General features: G+C 45.1%; 1 protein-coding gene across 3 annotated transcripts in view; it reads left to right on the top strand.

Annotated features, from left to right (window-relative positions):
* The window catches only part of ARHGEF12 (Rho guanine nucleotide exchange factor 12), a 926126-nt gene that overhangs the window by 569272 nt on the left and 342111 nt on the right, over positions 1-14743 (top strand). For all 3 annotated transcript variants that reach the window (XM_078682163.1, XM_078682161.1, XM_078682160.1), the window contains one exon: positions 14553-14653. In XM_078682163.1, coding sequence (XP_078538289.1) covers positions 14553-14653 — 101 coding nt within the window. The remainder of the gene's footprint in view (positions 1-14552; positions 14654-14743) is intronic.

Here is a 14743-nt window from a genome sequence, read left to right as displayed (position 1 = left end):
ATTGCAGCCTACTGCATCCGCTGTAAATCAAACAAAGTACACTTCCTAATGCATTTTTTAACTGTTCTACATTCAGCAACTTATTACTGTAAAGTATTTAATGTTTACCTGTGCCAGGCTTGCTTGGTTCTAAAAATAAAACAGTATATGTTTTATACAAAAACAATTGGCCTAAATTTCAGTTCTTGAGTGTGTAAATTAATTTGCTGACTGAATGTGTACATCAAATGCTTAACGCTGTCCTCTGATACTGCCTTACTGCTCGACCACTCTACCACAAATAGAGAGCTAGGTTATATCTAACTTTAACCTCTGCTTACCCCTGGGGTCACCTGGACTCTATACACACTATACCTCATTTTGGTGCAGCATATATAGAGCCAGTTTCCTATAATCGCTCAAGGGATTCCATATCCCTCGATTCACGCCGTTGACTCCGATGATAGGGAGGAGGCCGAAGGGGAAGAAGATATCCTTGAGTCATTTCCAACCCCTGAACCTTGCGATGACGACCTCGAGGAGTACATTGATGCCCCAGAGGAAGAAGAAGCCTCTGAAACTTTCGAGGATCAATGGAACACAGAACGCCCAAAGGAGGAGATATGCTGTTAGCCCTCAAAGGCTCGCCCTCCCAGTGATATAGCCTTCTACAACGGCCTAGTGAAAAAGAGCAGCTGATTCTTTCGGGATCGCCCCTGAAGAAATGAAGAGGGAAACATGCTTCCTCTTAGAAACATTAGCCCCTGCCAACAAGGGTACACAATACCTTCCTATGCTACCAAGTATCATGGGTCAAGGCAAGGAAGCCTTCAAGGAACCTGCCTCATCCAAGGGGATTACACCAAGTGTCGAAAAGAAGTCCAAGCCATTTTCCAAGGACCCTAAGTATATTCAAGGAAATACAGTGCCTGACTCCATTTTTATCACCACAGCACGAAGGAGAGCAAATGCCCTTTCTAACAGTGGACCACCTCCATAGAAGTAAAGCAAACAAATGGATATGGTGGACAGAAAAATGGAGAAGGATGCAACGCAGTGGTGCATCGCAAACTCAAATGCCCTGCTAAAGTGGTACGGCCACCAGCAATGGGATGACATCGACAAGCTCATCAACAAGCTCCCGGAAGAGGACAAGAAGAGGGCAATAGCCATTGTCCAAGAAGGCAAAAGCATAGCAAACACGTGTCTTAAATCAGCACTCGATGCAGCAGACAGGGCCAGCAGACAAATGTGCACATTCACTACACTAAAAAGGCATGCCTGGCTACAAAAATCCGGCGTTAAACAGGAGGTTCAAAACTCCATCATTAACAGACCGTTTACGGGGCACGCACTGTTCTTAAAGGAAGTAGACTAATCCCTCCAGCAAATAAAAAAGGAAAATGAGACTGCAAGAGCCATGAGAGCCCTGAAACAGAGAGGTGCCTTCAAAAGAGGAGGGTTTAACGGAAGAAAACCCACAGGAAGATGGGCTTTTGCTCAAGGGCAGCAAATGTCTCACCAACAACAGGGCCAAGGCAACAACCACAAGCAAATCAACAGGCGGGTTACCACAACTGGCAACAACAGCCAAAGCAGTCCTTTCGAGGAAGAGGCAGAGGCACAGGCCATCCCTCCAGCGGAAGAGGAACTAGATCAAATTGACACATGCATGGAAAAGGATCCACACACACCAGTGGGAGGCGGAATATCACAATACCTGCAACAGTGGCAAAATATCACAACAGACAATTGCCTCAAGGTTTCATCATCACCTGTCGAAAGGGAATGCCCTGTCGCTAAATTGGTCAGGGATCTTTGCATAGGGTTTTCCACCAATATCTCTAATCCAGAGTCCTAGAAAAAGAAAGACAACCAGGAACAAACCTGATTATCATTGCTCCACAATGGGCCCAACAAACATGGTACTCAAGTCTGCTAGAACTGTCCAACAGACAAATAATCCAAGTCAGTGAACAAGGACCTACTAAAAATGCACCAAGGCCAAATCCTCCACCTGGAGCCAGTGACGCTACACCTAGCGGCCTGGCAGCTGAATACGTAGAGTTTGGCCATCTAAAATTGCATCAGTGAACAATGGAAATTCTAAGTAAGGCAAGAAAGCATACCACAAGGCAATGCTATGCCGCAAAGTGGAAGCGATACACCACTTGATGCACAATAAACAACCTAAAGGACTTGATCACCACATAAGACATAGTAATCATATACCTAACTCACCTCCTAGACAGTCACATCAACTACTCAAGTCTGAAGGTACACCTCGCTGCCATCGTAGCCTACACCAGGGAAAATTATGCAAAAGCTTCTTCAGAAGACCTGTCATAAAAAGATTCCTGGAAGGATCTAAGAGAATTGCACCCCCAAGGGCATCTCCATTCCCCATGTGGATTTTAAATACAGTCCTCCCACAACTTATGATGGAACCATTTGAGCCCATGCAGAAAGCAGACCTCAATTGCATCACTTTATTGACAGCATTCCTAATAGCCATTACATCATTATGAAGAGTAAGTGACCTACAATCACTAACCATAAAACAACCATACATTCAAATCCATAAAGACATGGTTATCCTAAGAACTAATCCTCAATTCTTACCAAAGGTTGTATCCAAGTATCACTTGAATCAAAGCATTCTCCTACCAGTCTTCTTCAAAGACCCAATATCAAAAGGGGAAAGGAGCCTCAATACCCTGGATGTAAGAAGAGCTCTACTCCATTATCTACAGAGAACAGAACAAGATCGCAAAAGCAAACAGTTGATTGTTGACAACTCACATACTAAAACAGGGACGCCTGTCACAAAGGCAACAATTACACAATGGATTGTCCAAACTATCCAACTATGCTATGCCACTGCATGGAACACCTTAAGCGTACAGCCAAAAGCTCACTCAGTTAGAAAGAAAGGAGCAGCTCATGGCCAATGTACCAATAGGCACTAGATGTGCTGCAGCAACATGGGCTTCCCCACACGATTTCACCAAACATTACTTCGTGCTCATACAAATCAAAAAGGATAAATGGTATTTCAACACCTGTTCGCAAAGTCTTCCTCTTACCACAACCTATACAAGAATGGAGAAACCGCTACTTAATCTGATGCACAGCATGTGAATACAGAAAAGGATTCATGCTGCAAAACGAACTGGTTACTTACCAGTAGGAGTAGTTTTGCAGATTGAAGAGTTTTCTGGATTCACATGCGACCCACCCAGCCTCCCATACAAGGAATACAAACAGATGGGGTACTAAAGCTAACAATTCTCTAAAGTACCAAATGGTGGTAGACGAGTGTAGGAAGCTGGCTCTGTATATACTATACCAAAATTAAGTATAGTGTGCACTGAGTCCAGTGGAACCCCAAAGGTAGGCAGAGGTAAAAGTAGATAGTACCTTACTCTCTATTTGAGGTCGTGTGGGCAAGCAGTAAGGCTTTATCAGAGGGTAATCTTATGTATTTTTTGTACAGGCTCAATCAGCAAATTATGTCACACACTCAAGACTGAACTCAGACCAATTTGATTTGTATAAAAATATTATTTTGTTGCATTTATTTTCTAGAACCAAGCAAGCCTGGCACAGGTAAGTGTATTTGATCATTTTCAAGGCAGGTTGAACATTACAAGCAACCTGAATGAAAATGACTTTTGTTACAGGTTTGTAAATGCTTTCAATGCAGTGGAGATTACTTTGAATTACTTTGCAGATTTCTTTCTGGATTATTTTTTGTACTCTGTATGATACACCTAGATATGAGCTAAAGAAGCGTTTTCCCATTGGTTAACGTCCTCCAGTTGCACAGCCAAATTCCCGAAAGGGATTAATCCAATGTTGTTCAACAGGTCAACAAAGAGTCAAGGTTGCGTACTATTTATTCTACATCATCGTTTGACTGAATTTTTTTTTTTTTTAAGAAATAGTTTCATCAAAGACATGGATGGGTCTAGTTGTTTGAATCCGATGTGTCAGATTGTACAGACCCAACGCATTTCAGGCAAAACCCTTCGTCAGGGAAAGTTTGGTCTAAAAAATGAAACGGAAAACCCTGGATGTATCATGAGCTCATCGGTACATCATGGGGTTAATTGTGGAATATGAAATCAGTTGGTGAGAAGGTGTACGGTTAACCAATGCTTTGCGCTTAAATCTAGGTGAAGATAAAGATTTAAGTGAGCAGTCTTTGGCATTTTGACAGCAGTGCACAGTGAAACACCATATACCCTGTTGGGATGAAGTCATTATGAAGAATCAGGTGGTGATCAGGAAGTGAAATAAGGTTATGTGAAGACAGAAATATTAACGTGCACAGTAATATAAACCCTACTGCGCACGGTATAGAATTGCGAATCTCATCCAAGTGCCTCATGCACAAGAGCTGGTCCAACAAAGTGAAAAACATTAACAAGAAGTGACAGAAGTAAGAAAGAAATCTCCCATGATTGTGACAACTTGACCCGCGTTAAAATGCGAGTCACAAAAGTGTGTGGTTTCCTGCAAAGTAAGCAGAAATAGCAAGAATGGAGAATTCAACATTTTCATCGCACTGATGATCAGTCAGCTATAACCTGGTCGCACGCAGATCCTCAACTTAAATTACACAAGTGATTTTGCTGTGCATATACCACTACCTCACATACACCTAGATATCACACGGGGACATTTCCTAGAAAAAAGGTAAGTAAGCAATTTTTAGTTCTTTGGGACACCATCCTAAACTGACTCTTTGCCGTGTGGTTCCCTGGGCTTGGGAATCCGTGTGTTTAACCCTTCCTGCGACTTTGCTGCCTGCTCCTCGCCGCACCCGCTTTGCGGGTGCCGCTTCGTCCATCAGAACTGCGGGTTCAGTACCTTACCGTGGTTGGAGGTGTTAAGGACTGCAGAGGCTTTCCCAAACATCGCATCAGGGCTGCGAGCGTTGTTGCAGGGACGCCATCTCCCAGGAGTCCCTGCCCGACCAATAGGCAACACCTAGTCCGCTCTCCCTGTTTGCTCCGCCCACAGGACACCTGAAGGTGTAAAATCATTTGCCTTTTTCATTTGTGTGGGACACCATCCTAAACTGACTCTTTGCTGTGTGGATCCCTGGGCTTGGGAATCCGTGTGTTGAACTCTTCCTGCGACTTTGCTGCCTGCTCCTCGCCGCACCCGCTTCGCGGGTGCCGCTTCGTCTATCAGAACTGCGGGTTCAGTACCTTACCGTGGTTGGAGGTGTTAAGGACTGCAGAGGCTTTTCCAAACATCGCATCAGAGCTGCGAGCGTTGTTGCCGGTACTCCATCTCCCAGGAGTCCCTGCCCGACCAATAGGCAATACCTGGTCCGCTCTCCATGTTTGCTCCGCCTACAGGTCGTAACCCGCCCTATTTAGAGGTCCTAGGCAGCCGCGGCGCGGGCGTGCGCTGGGCTAAGCCCGGGCAAAGGGCGGGCCGTCTGAGGCCATCCGCGGCAGGTCGAGGCTGGGCTGGACCTCCCCCCTTGGCTTCTATTCTATTTTTTCATTATATTTAAATATTGTTTCCAAGGGGTTGTTCTGGATGTGTGATCTGTTTCTAGATCTGATGTAACAGGTGTTATGGCGGCCCAGTCGGCTAAGGGGGGAAATGATGGAGGGAAATCCAATACTGGAAGTTTAAAGGGAACTCTGGACAATTACATTACGCGGGTGTCAGTAGCACTGAACCATCAGCTAAGTGCCGTTGAGAAGAGATTATCAACTGAGATATTTTCCAAACGTTCTTCTCTGGGGTCGATTCAGAATTGTATTTCACTGGAGAATCGTATTAGTCAGCGTTTAAGTGATTTGGGTCTACCAGAGTCAAGTATCGAACTTGACTCTCTTGCAAATATACTTGAGGAAAATAATTCAATAGTCTTGTTGAATACTAGTGCTGACTTAGATGAAATGTGCCAAAGTTCCCCAACGCCCTTAAGTACCCCTATTAGTGACACACACGATTCGTCGTCGATATGTAAACGAGTGACCGGGAAAAGGAAAAGAAGAGGAGGGGGGGCAAAAAGTAAAAGAGACAAGATTCCCAAGATAATGAAAAAGGGGTCTAAGTCCACGGATACGGGGGTTTATACCGGAACTGATAACCCAGTGCAGTTTAATCCCATGGTAAAAACTACATTTGCTGCACAGGGTGATGAATCTCTGGTAGGACAGTTTGAACACTTGATTAGATCCCTTTTACTCCCGGTAATTGAACGACTTAGATTGGTCATTGTTAGCCTGGACGAACTGGAAATTGTTGCCAATGATAATTCTAAAATGTTACAATCTTTAGCTGGCGAAACGAGGAAGGGAATAGATTTTACTGCCAACCATAAACAGGTAGACACTAGAGGTGCTCAACTACCCACTATGTGTAAATCTCCAGCTCAGAATGGGAAGAAATTAGCTCTACCCAATGATACAAGACCGACCGACTTTGGGGGTCTAAAAACATGCAGTGAGACCAGTAACGATAAGCAAGGGGCTCCAAATTTATATCAGGAGGCACGTGCTGAAGCATTGAGATCAGCATTTGGCCATTTGCCCCCTGTAAAATTGGATTCTGCTATGGGAAAACATTCCACCCTAGACTTACCACCCGAAAGTGCGCCTTTGGTAGTAGTTATGGTTAATGTTCCCCCCTCCGTGCTGGGATAACTGAGGATTATTACCAACTAATTTCTAAGGTTACACATTGGTTTTCAAAGAATTTGGAGGAGGGCCACGGGGTTGGACGCAATATAATCATGGCACGTAGAGTGGCATGGGTGGGTCGCTCGAAGTCTAGAGAAGGTGACTGTATTGTCATAAATTTTAATAACCCCAATTGCACCGCTAGGATCCTCTGGGAGATAGAGCAACATTCACTATCAAGGGGGCAGGGCATTGACATTTTACCCCTAGGGTTCTTTTATAGACCTGGTACTCACGAACCACCCACACCTAGGATTCCTATATTAAGGAATTTTAACAACCAAATTCGCCCTATGGTAGGTCAAGGGAGGAGGTATACACCCCATATGACTCCAATTGGTCCCTGGCACATAGGTGATCTATGGAACAGAGGTGGTGTTAAAGTTAGAAATAAATTCAATGTCCTATCAGGGCTCAATGAATGCGATTGACTTGGTTCTAACCAAGTTGGCAGTAATCTGGAGTATGATTCTAACCCCCTCCTGGATCATCCTTCTAATCATGTATCTATGATAAAGGGTGACTCTAATCCAGTAGTTGTCGATGGTAGCTCTAAAGATTTAGTTGTACCAATGGTATGTTCTGCTGGAGAATTAGTAAATAATGCTGGGGAAGAGGGGGGAGTCTAGTATCCTGGAATATAGCTGACTTGCGACACAGACATGAGTCACATGATTGGGTAGATTTCATTAATGGTTTTGATGTGTGTCTTTTTCAAGAAACCTGGATGTGTGAACCTTCTTTTCTTCAGGGGTATCTGAACTACTCAGTTCCTGCAATTAAAGGTCAAAAGGGTCGCCCAAAGGGAGGTTTGACAATTTGGGTGAGGCAAAGTCTGTCTCTCCCTATCAAGTTGGTAGATTGAGGTAGTAAGGACATCCAACTTATAAATCTGGATATGGGCACTTTGGGGTGTCTTGACCTATATAATGTATATGTTAGGGGTAATGATGGAGGAAAGTCAGAAGTATTAGAGGCTCTTACCTCCTTACTTGAAACTCACTCCCTCGACAATAACGTTGTAATAGCTGGTGATTTTAATCGCATGTTCAAACCCCTGGATATTTGCGACGACCTTGTTGGAGCGGAAGAGGATAGGCATTGGGGGGTCCCCAGACTAGATTTAGAGCCTATTAGACAGTGGTCTGAGGACGTTATTTGCTTAAATGAGATTTGTCTCGAAAGGGGCCTTAGGGCACTGAATGGGAGAACAAAGAGTGACAGGGGGGGGCTTGTACGTTTGACAATGGGCGAAGTAAGAGCAGGATAGACTATGTATTGTGTAGCCTGAACCTATGGAAGCAAGTTTCTGATATGGAAGTTAAGCATAGGCTCGAAAGCGACCACGATCCCTTGTGTGTAGCGCACAAATGGTGGTCAACCCTGAATGGGAAGCCTAACGTAGAATGGGAAGGTCTCCCCATCCCTGTTCCTACTAACGATATGCGTCGGCTGAAATGGCCTTGTGTATTGGCTAACCAACAGTCCATGGACAGCATCAATATAGAGGTAGATGGTGCGTTAAAAGCATTGGAACAGGCTACTATAGTCACGCCAGGGACAAGCGAAGCTACAGTTGTCCATGATAACCTTTTTTCTGCTATTAAATCCCACTTTCAGAAACCAGTTAGGGAAACCAATAGGGCACCAACTAGGCCTGCAAAGTGGTATAATGCACAGTGTAGGGACGCTAGGCTTGCTCTGGGCACTGCTATTAAAACTAGGGAACAGACTGCTATTCGTAGTGCCAGAAAGAATTACAAAGATAGTATAGCTACTGCAAAAAAGTTGTGGGATGAGCTGCATTGGAGTGAGCTAAAGGAAGCATGCAGTACTAAAGATTCCAGGCTTTTCTGGAACATTGTTAAATGGGGAAAAGGAGGTGAACCTGACTGTCCTGATAATAATGTCCCGGAGGAGGATTGGGTCAATTATTTTAAGCCACAATATGCTGAAGCTAAACCTAGCAGGGAGATGGATGGGTTCAAGGCTGTGTTTCCCAAAGCAAATCTTTTCAGCCATAGAGAGGTGTTAATGGCACTCAGTAAAGTGTCTAGGGGCAGAGCACCAGGTTTGGACGGGGTCCCGGCGGACCTTTTTATTAATGATATGGAACGCTGGGGCAAATATATTTTTCTCTGTCTAATGCTGTTGCCCGGGGTGCATCAGTACCGTCTTCCTGGAAGGGTGCAATTATCATCCCAATTTACAAGAAAGGAGACCAGGGCTTGCCGGGTAACTACAGACCCATAAGCTTGATAGCTACCATCCAAAAGGTGGTGGGGAGGATGTTGGTTAACAAACTTATGGACTGGGTTGATGATCACAACGCATTATCCCCTCATCAGGCTGGGTTTCGGAAGGCCACAAGCACGGTGGACCAGGTGTTCCGCTTTACTTTGCTACGGTGGCGAACGGTGGTGCTAGGGGAGGGCAGCCTGTATACAGCTTTTGTTGATTTGCGGGCTGCATTCGACCTGGTCCCTAGGACTAAGCTGTGGTTGGTATTGAGGAGCCTGGGACTACCTGAGGAACTACTAACCCTGGTCATGAGGTTGCATGAGACGAATTTTGCTAAAATTCAGTGGGGTAGGCAGGGGGAGATCACTGATGAGTTCCCGGTCGAACGGGGTGTTCGGCAAGGGTGTGCAATGGCCCCCTTGCTTTTTTCATTATTTATTAATGGGGTAGTTGCAAAAATGTTATCTGTTAATGTTGATGTACCCTCGTTGGCGGGCATTAAGGTACAGATTTTAATGTTTGCAGATGACACCCTGATTTTATCAAAGACCCCGAGTGGCCTACAACGTGCCCTCTATATGTTTGATGAATTTTGTGGGGAGCACGGTTTAGAAGTCAATGTAGCAAAAACTAAACTAATGACTTTTAACCCCCACCGTAATTTTCGGTCCAGGGTGTTTATGAACCATCGCCCGTTAGAGGTAGTTAGAGCCTTTACTTATCTTGGTATCTATGTAACTGATGATGTAAGATGATCCCAGCATATCGATCTTGCGATACTAAGGCATAGGCAAATAGTGGGAGCCCTTGGGGCTGAGCATAGAAAATCAAAGTCCAAACAAATAGCTCCAGCTCAAAAGGTATACGAGGCAAAAGCCCTGGGATCAGCATTATATGGTGCAGAGCTGTGGGCATTCGGGAAGCTCCTTTCTATGCAGAAGTCCGAAAACAAGTTTTTTAGGACAATTACGGGTCTTCTCAAAAGCACCCCCTTGCTCCCCCTCAGATATGATTTGGGCAGAAAGACCGTAGGTGATCTGGCGAGGCTTTGCCCGATTCTATATTGGAGGCGGCTCCGGACTACTCCAGAGCTCAAACACTATGCCGAGGGCTTCCTAGCAATGATTGAAGCTGATGTGTTTCACAGGATAAAATGGCTAAAGGATCTTCGAACCTTGTTGTGTGTGCTTGGCCTTCAATTCCTTTGGGATAATCCACTAGGAGTCGCTTTTCCCAGTAAAAAAACAATTAAGGAGCTTTATTGGGACTATGTGGCTAAGCGGGATTGGAGAAAAACCGATGCGGAATCTATGGCAGGTCGATATCTGGAAGCTAAATGATTCCCTGCCATAGAACTGTACTGGGACAACATAACCAAGCCAGGGGATAGGAAACTTCTCTTTCAGATGAGGATAGGAGCCCTTCCCCTTAGGTCCCTAACTGGCAGGTGGAGGGGAGCATCTAACACCACCTGCCCTGTCTGTGGAACCACAAAAGAAACTATTGGGCACTTTCTATTCTCTTGTAGGGCCTATGTCGCTCCAAGGCGGATTTGGTTAACACCTGCCTGTAAGAATTTAGGCACCTCTAGTAGTTCAGTGGCACTGAGAATTATCTGTACTAGCTCCTGCTTGCTATTAGCTATAGCAACAGCTAAATATTTGGGGTGGGCATGGGTTATCAGGCAGAAAGCTATAGTCGAGGGACCACCCATATAGGGATTGTTGTATTTACACATATTTGATCAACTGTGGAAATTTTTGCTAACCTGTAAATTGTTTTTTATTGACATTTTATGCATTCTAATTGATTTTCTTGGAGGCATCTATTTAATGATGTTTTAATGATGTTTTAAATTTATGTATGTAATGTGCTTTTATGAGAATTACTCGAATAAAGCCTCTTGAATTGAGTTCTTTGCAGTTTTACTAAAGTTCAATATAAAAACCAACTCCAAACTTAGAACATTTTTCAAGGAAAAATAGTCAATGAATTCCTACGGGGAGAAATGAAGTTATCGGTTAACAGGTGAGTACTTTGTTATGGGAGTTGGTATACTGGGGTTAGAAGCAGGGTTCCCCCATGGTCAAGGATGCACTCTCAAAACACCCTCAGCGGCAGTAGGGCAGCCGGGTGCAGAGTGCTGAGGCCCAGTGTTATCCAATGGGGGATATGGGACCTCCTGTTGGTGGCTGCTCACGAGCAGACCACAAGGTTGTGGTAGCAACGCTCCTGGGGTTTAGCTCGGGGCAAAGGGGGATCCGATTTAGCACACAAGGCTCAGCGGCGTAGTGTGGCTGGGTGCAGGGTGCTGTTTTTGCATCGAGTGCCCTGTTTACAATGGGGATTCTCGATTTTGTTTTTTAGCTGCAGGCTCTGTCCAGGAAGACTTCTGGGAGGAACCAACAGCTGGGCAGGTAAGTTGGAGGGCTCAGGATGTAGGTGCACCTCAGGTTCTTTTCTCCAGGCAGCAGGGCGGCTGGATGCAGGGGATGAGGTCGAATTTCACCTTACCGGGCCACTTGTGGTTGGGTGGGTCTCTGTGCAGAGGCTGCTGGTCGGTAGACTTGGACTCTGAAGTACTGGGGGACCTCGCTGGGACCGGTGGGCCACTCGGGCCGTAGGCATTGGGTGGAGTGGTGGTTTCAGGCGTCGCGTTTCTTCCTTCGCAGCAGGCTCTGAGTCTTTCTTGGCTGTTTCATTGGAATAGAGCTGCTGTTCACAGGAGATCCAGTTTTTGTGGAAGGCAGGGGATTTTGAGCTCGCTGGCTGCAGTACAAGGAACCTTTTGGCGCAGGTTTTCTGGAAACTGCAGACGGGTCGGTATGGCTTGGGCCAAGCCAGTTCTTCTCTGCAGTCTCCTCTGCTGGGCATTTTCTTTCGTCCTTCTCAGGTTGCAGGAATCTGTCTTTTTTTGTTCAAGGCTGTCCTCTAAATACTCTATTTAGGAGGCGTTTTAGGGGTCTCCAGGTCAGTAACCAATGAGCGACTGACCTTAGGGTCACTACACCTTTGGTGGTCTCCCCCCATGTGGGGGAGCGGGCACCATCCCTAATCCTGATTAGAGAGCTTCTGCCATCTGCAAGATGGTGGGCAATGAAGAGTGGGCTTCACGTCGCCTCTCCCACCTGAGGGGTGAGGTTGGCAGTAAGTGGGCCTGCTCCTGATAGCAGGAGAGGCTGGAGGTTGCGTTACAAAGGCAGCAAGGCCTTTGATGCTCCCCTCCCACAGATGGCTGTTCCTGTCCTGGGGGAGATGTGACCACCTCTGCCCAGGAAAGACTTTGTTTCCGGGCTCAGGGAGCGAAGGCTCCCACCCCAGGTGTCCAGAAACATGTCTTGTGTTGGCAGGCTGGTGTGTACCAGTCAGGGAACCCAGCAGAGGCTGGTCGTTTTTTAGGGGGTATCTCTAAGATGCCCTCTGAGTGCATTGTATAATAAATCCCACACTGGCCTCAGTGTTGGTTTATGATGCTGAGAAGTTTGCTACCAAACTTCGCAGATTACAGTAAAGCCATTACGGTGCTGTGTAGTCTGTAATGACAAACTCCCAGACAATTTACTCTTTATGGCTTTACTGCACTTACAATATCTAAGAACTGACTTAGACACTGTAGGGGTTCAGTGCTAATGCAACTGCACCCTCACCAGTGGTATAGTGCACCCACCTAGAGGCGTGTCTTACCTGTACCATACTACCAAACAAGCAAAATGACCAGGTAGGTTGTTATACTCAAATTAAATAGAACCCTAGACGGTCAATTGTAATGTCTACTTGCTTTATTTAATTTCAACTTAAGACTTTTTCAAGAGCAAAAATTCACCCAGTCATATCATGTCATGAGACGGGCGACACATCATTTGGATGCACATTACACGTGTAAAACATTTACAAAAAAATGCATATGAACGCATTACAACAACACAATTGTGAATAAGCACTATTGTTATCAAGTCAAAAACAAAACATGAACACAAAAAACTTTCATAAGTAGTGCAAATGACCAGTCCTTATTTGCACACCAGCACTAGGCTGACAATAACACGTTTGTACTAAGGTTCGCACCTACTGTCCTGCCTGCGACATGAGTGATGGGGTTGCACAATTATAATGGGTGTTGTCTCCAGGGGGGAAAAACAATTCAAACTAATTCCCTCGAGGCACGTCCTATACCATAGTCTGTGGGTTGCAGGCATGGCACACAGCTGTCACTGCAATGGTATGGAGAAAACTCCTTACTTTTGCGCTTTCAAAAGTACTGAGTTTTCTCCATACCCATTGTAGTGATTTTTTGTTAGGAGACCGTGGCAGATCCCTCATAGGAAGCAGCACACATTGATTCACTTTTTTAAACCTGTAACAGGGAATCATACACACTAGAAAGATAAGGCGTGCAGGTTGACACAACCCATTAAAGTACACAGGTATGTGTGCCATGTTGACTCTTAAATTTTCTTAGCACCAAAACAAGTAGCCTGCAATGGCTGTGTGTGTGTGTGTGTGAGTGTGTGAAGGTACATGACCTCTAAGGTTGGCTCAAAATGTGCTGCAGCCCTGAGAGGCCTACCATGGTCACAATGCCCTTGACTCCCATGGTACGTTATACAAGGGACGTACATGTGGCCAGAGAGGTGCCAATTGGGGGGACAAAGGTACAGTTTGTGAAAAGAACACAAGCCCTGGGAACCTGATTGGCAGGGGCCAGGGTCACATCAAGTCAAACGGCATCAGTAGTCTGGCAACAAGTAGGCGGGTTACTGCAACAGAAACCCAGCTTCCTACAGTAGCCCATCACCAATGTTCTTTGCTTTACCTTTCTCCTTGAAAGAGAAGGAGAGACTCCCTCTACAGGATCCAGAGAGCTGTGACATTTTTATATTTATTGAACTAAAGACCATCAAGTGGATGATCAGCTCTTGCTGGAATTCTCCAGATCAAAGAAAGGAAAGGTGGTGCAGTTAGAGACTCTTTCAATGTACAGTTTTCTCCATTAAGACCTTCTACGCATTGCCCAAGATACAGCCTCCACCAGGACTAAAGCTGATACGATTGTGTTGACATGCAGTGTGTCTGTTTTTGACATCTGCTAGGTTGCAATGTGGGCATCTGTGCACAAGTTAATTACTGCTGTGACAGCCAGGTTCAACAGGCAGGGTATTTCGCCTGTCCTGTCCTGCAGTCTTTTCTGTCTGAGCCCACTCCATAGTTCCTCCATATTTAGGAAGCAGTGTTTGTGTATCTATTCTAAATGTGAGGATTTTGTGGTGAGAAGTAGCCATCAGAAGTGAAACAATCCTCTTTCCTCAAAAGGCTTTAATAGACAAATACACCAATCTTTCATCTAGATACTTCTGTCACTACAGACAAGAAATTAGAGAAATTTGACTGAACCTACAGATGAACAAGATTAATTTTTGATTTGCATCGAAGCAGACAAGCCTATCATTTCTATCCAGATAAGGATCAGTCCTATGTAATTTTTCGTCCGCAGTGAGCTACATCATAAAGAACCTTTCCACATCCATTTAGAGAAATATCTTGTTTCCACGAGAAGTCAGAAGAAATGACCAGTGCTAATGGGTATTGTTTTAACTTTTTTTACTTCTGCTTTATTCATAGACCGACCTGATGAGAAAGAAAAGGTGAAGAAAGCTGCTGAGCACTGCCGACAAATCCTCAATTGTGTGAATCAGGCAGTGAAAGAAGCAGAAAATAAGCTGGTAAGGAACATTAAGCCTGGTGTAGATGTCGCAGTGTATGTTCAAACGTCAAAAATGCTTAAGGATATCCTCCTGAATGCACCATGGTTT

This window comes from Lissotriton helveticus, chromosome 3_1, assembly GCF_964261635.1.
Source record: "Lissotriton helveticus chromosome 3_1, aLisHel1.1, whole genome shotgun sequence".
NCBI classification, from domain to species: domain Eukaryota; kingdom Metazoa; phylum Chordata; class Amphibia; order Caudata; family Salamandridae; genus Lissotriton; species Lissotriton helveticus.
This window is presented reverse-complemented; position numbering and strand designations above follow the sequence as displayed.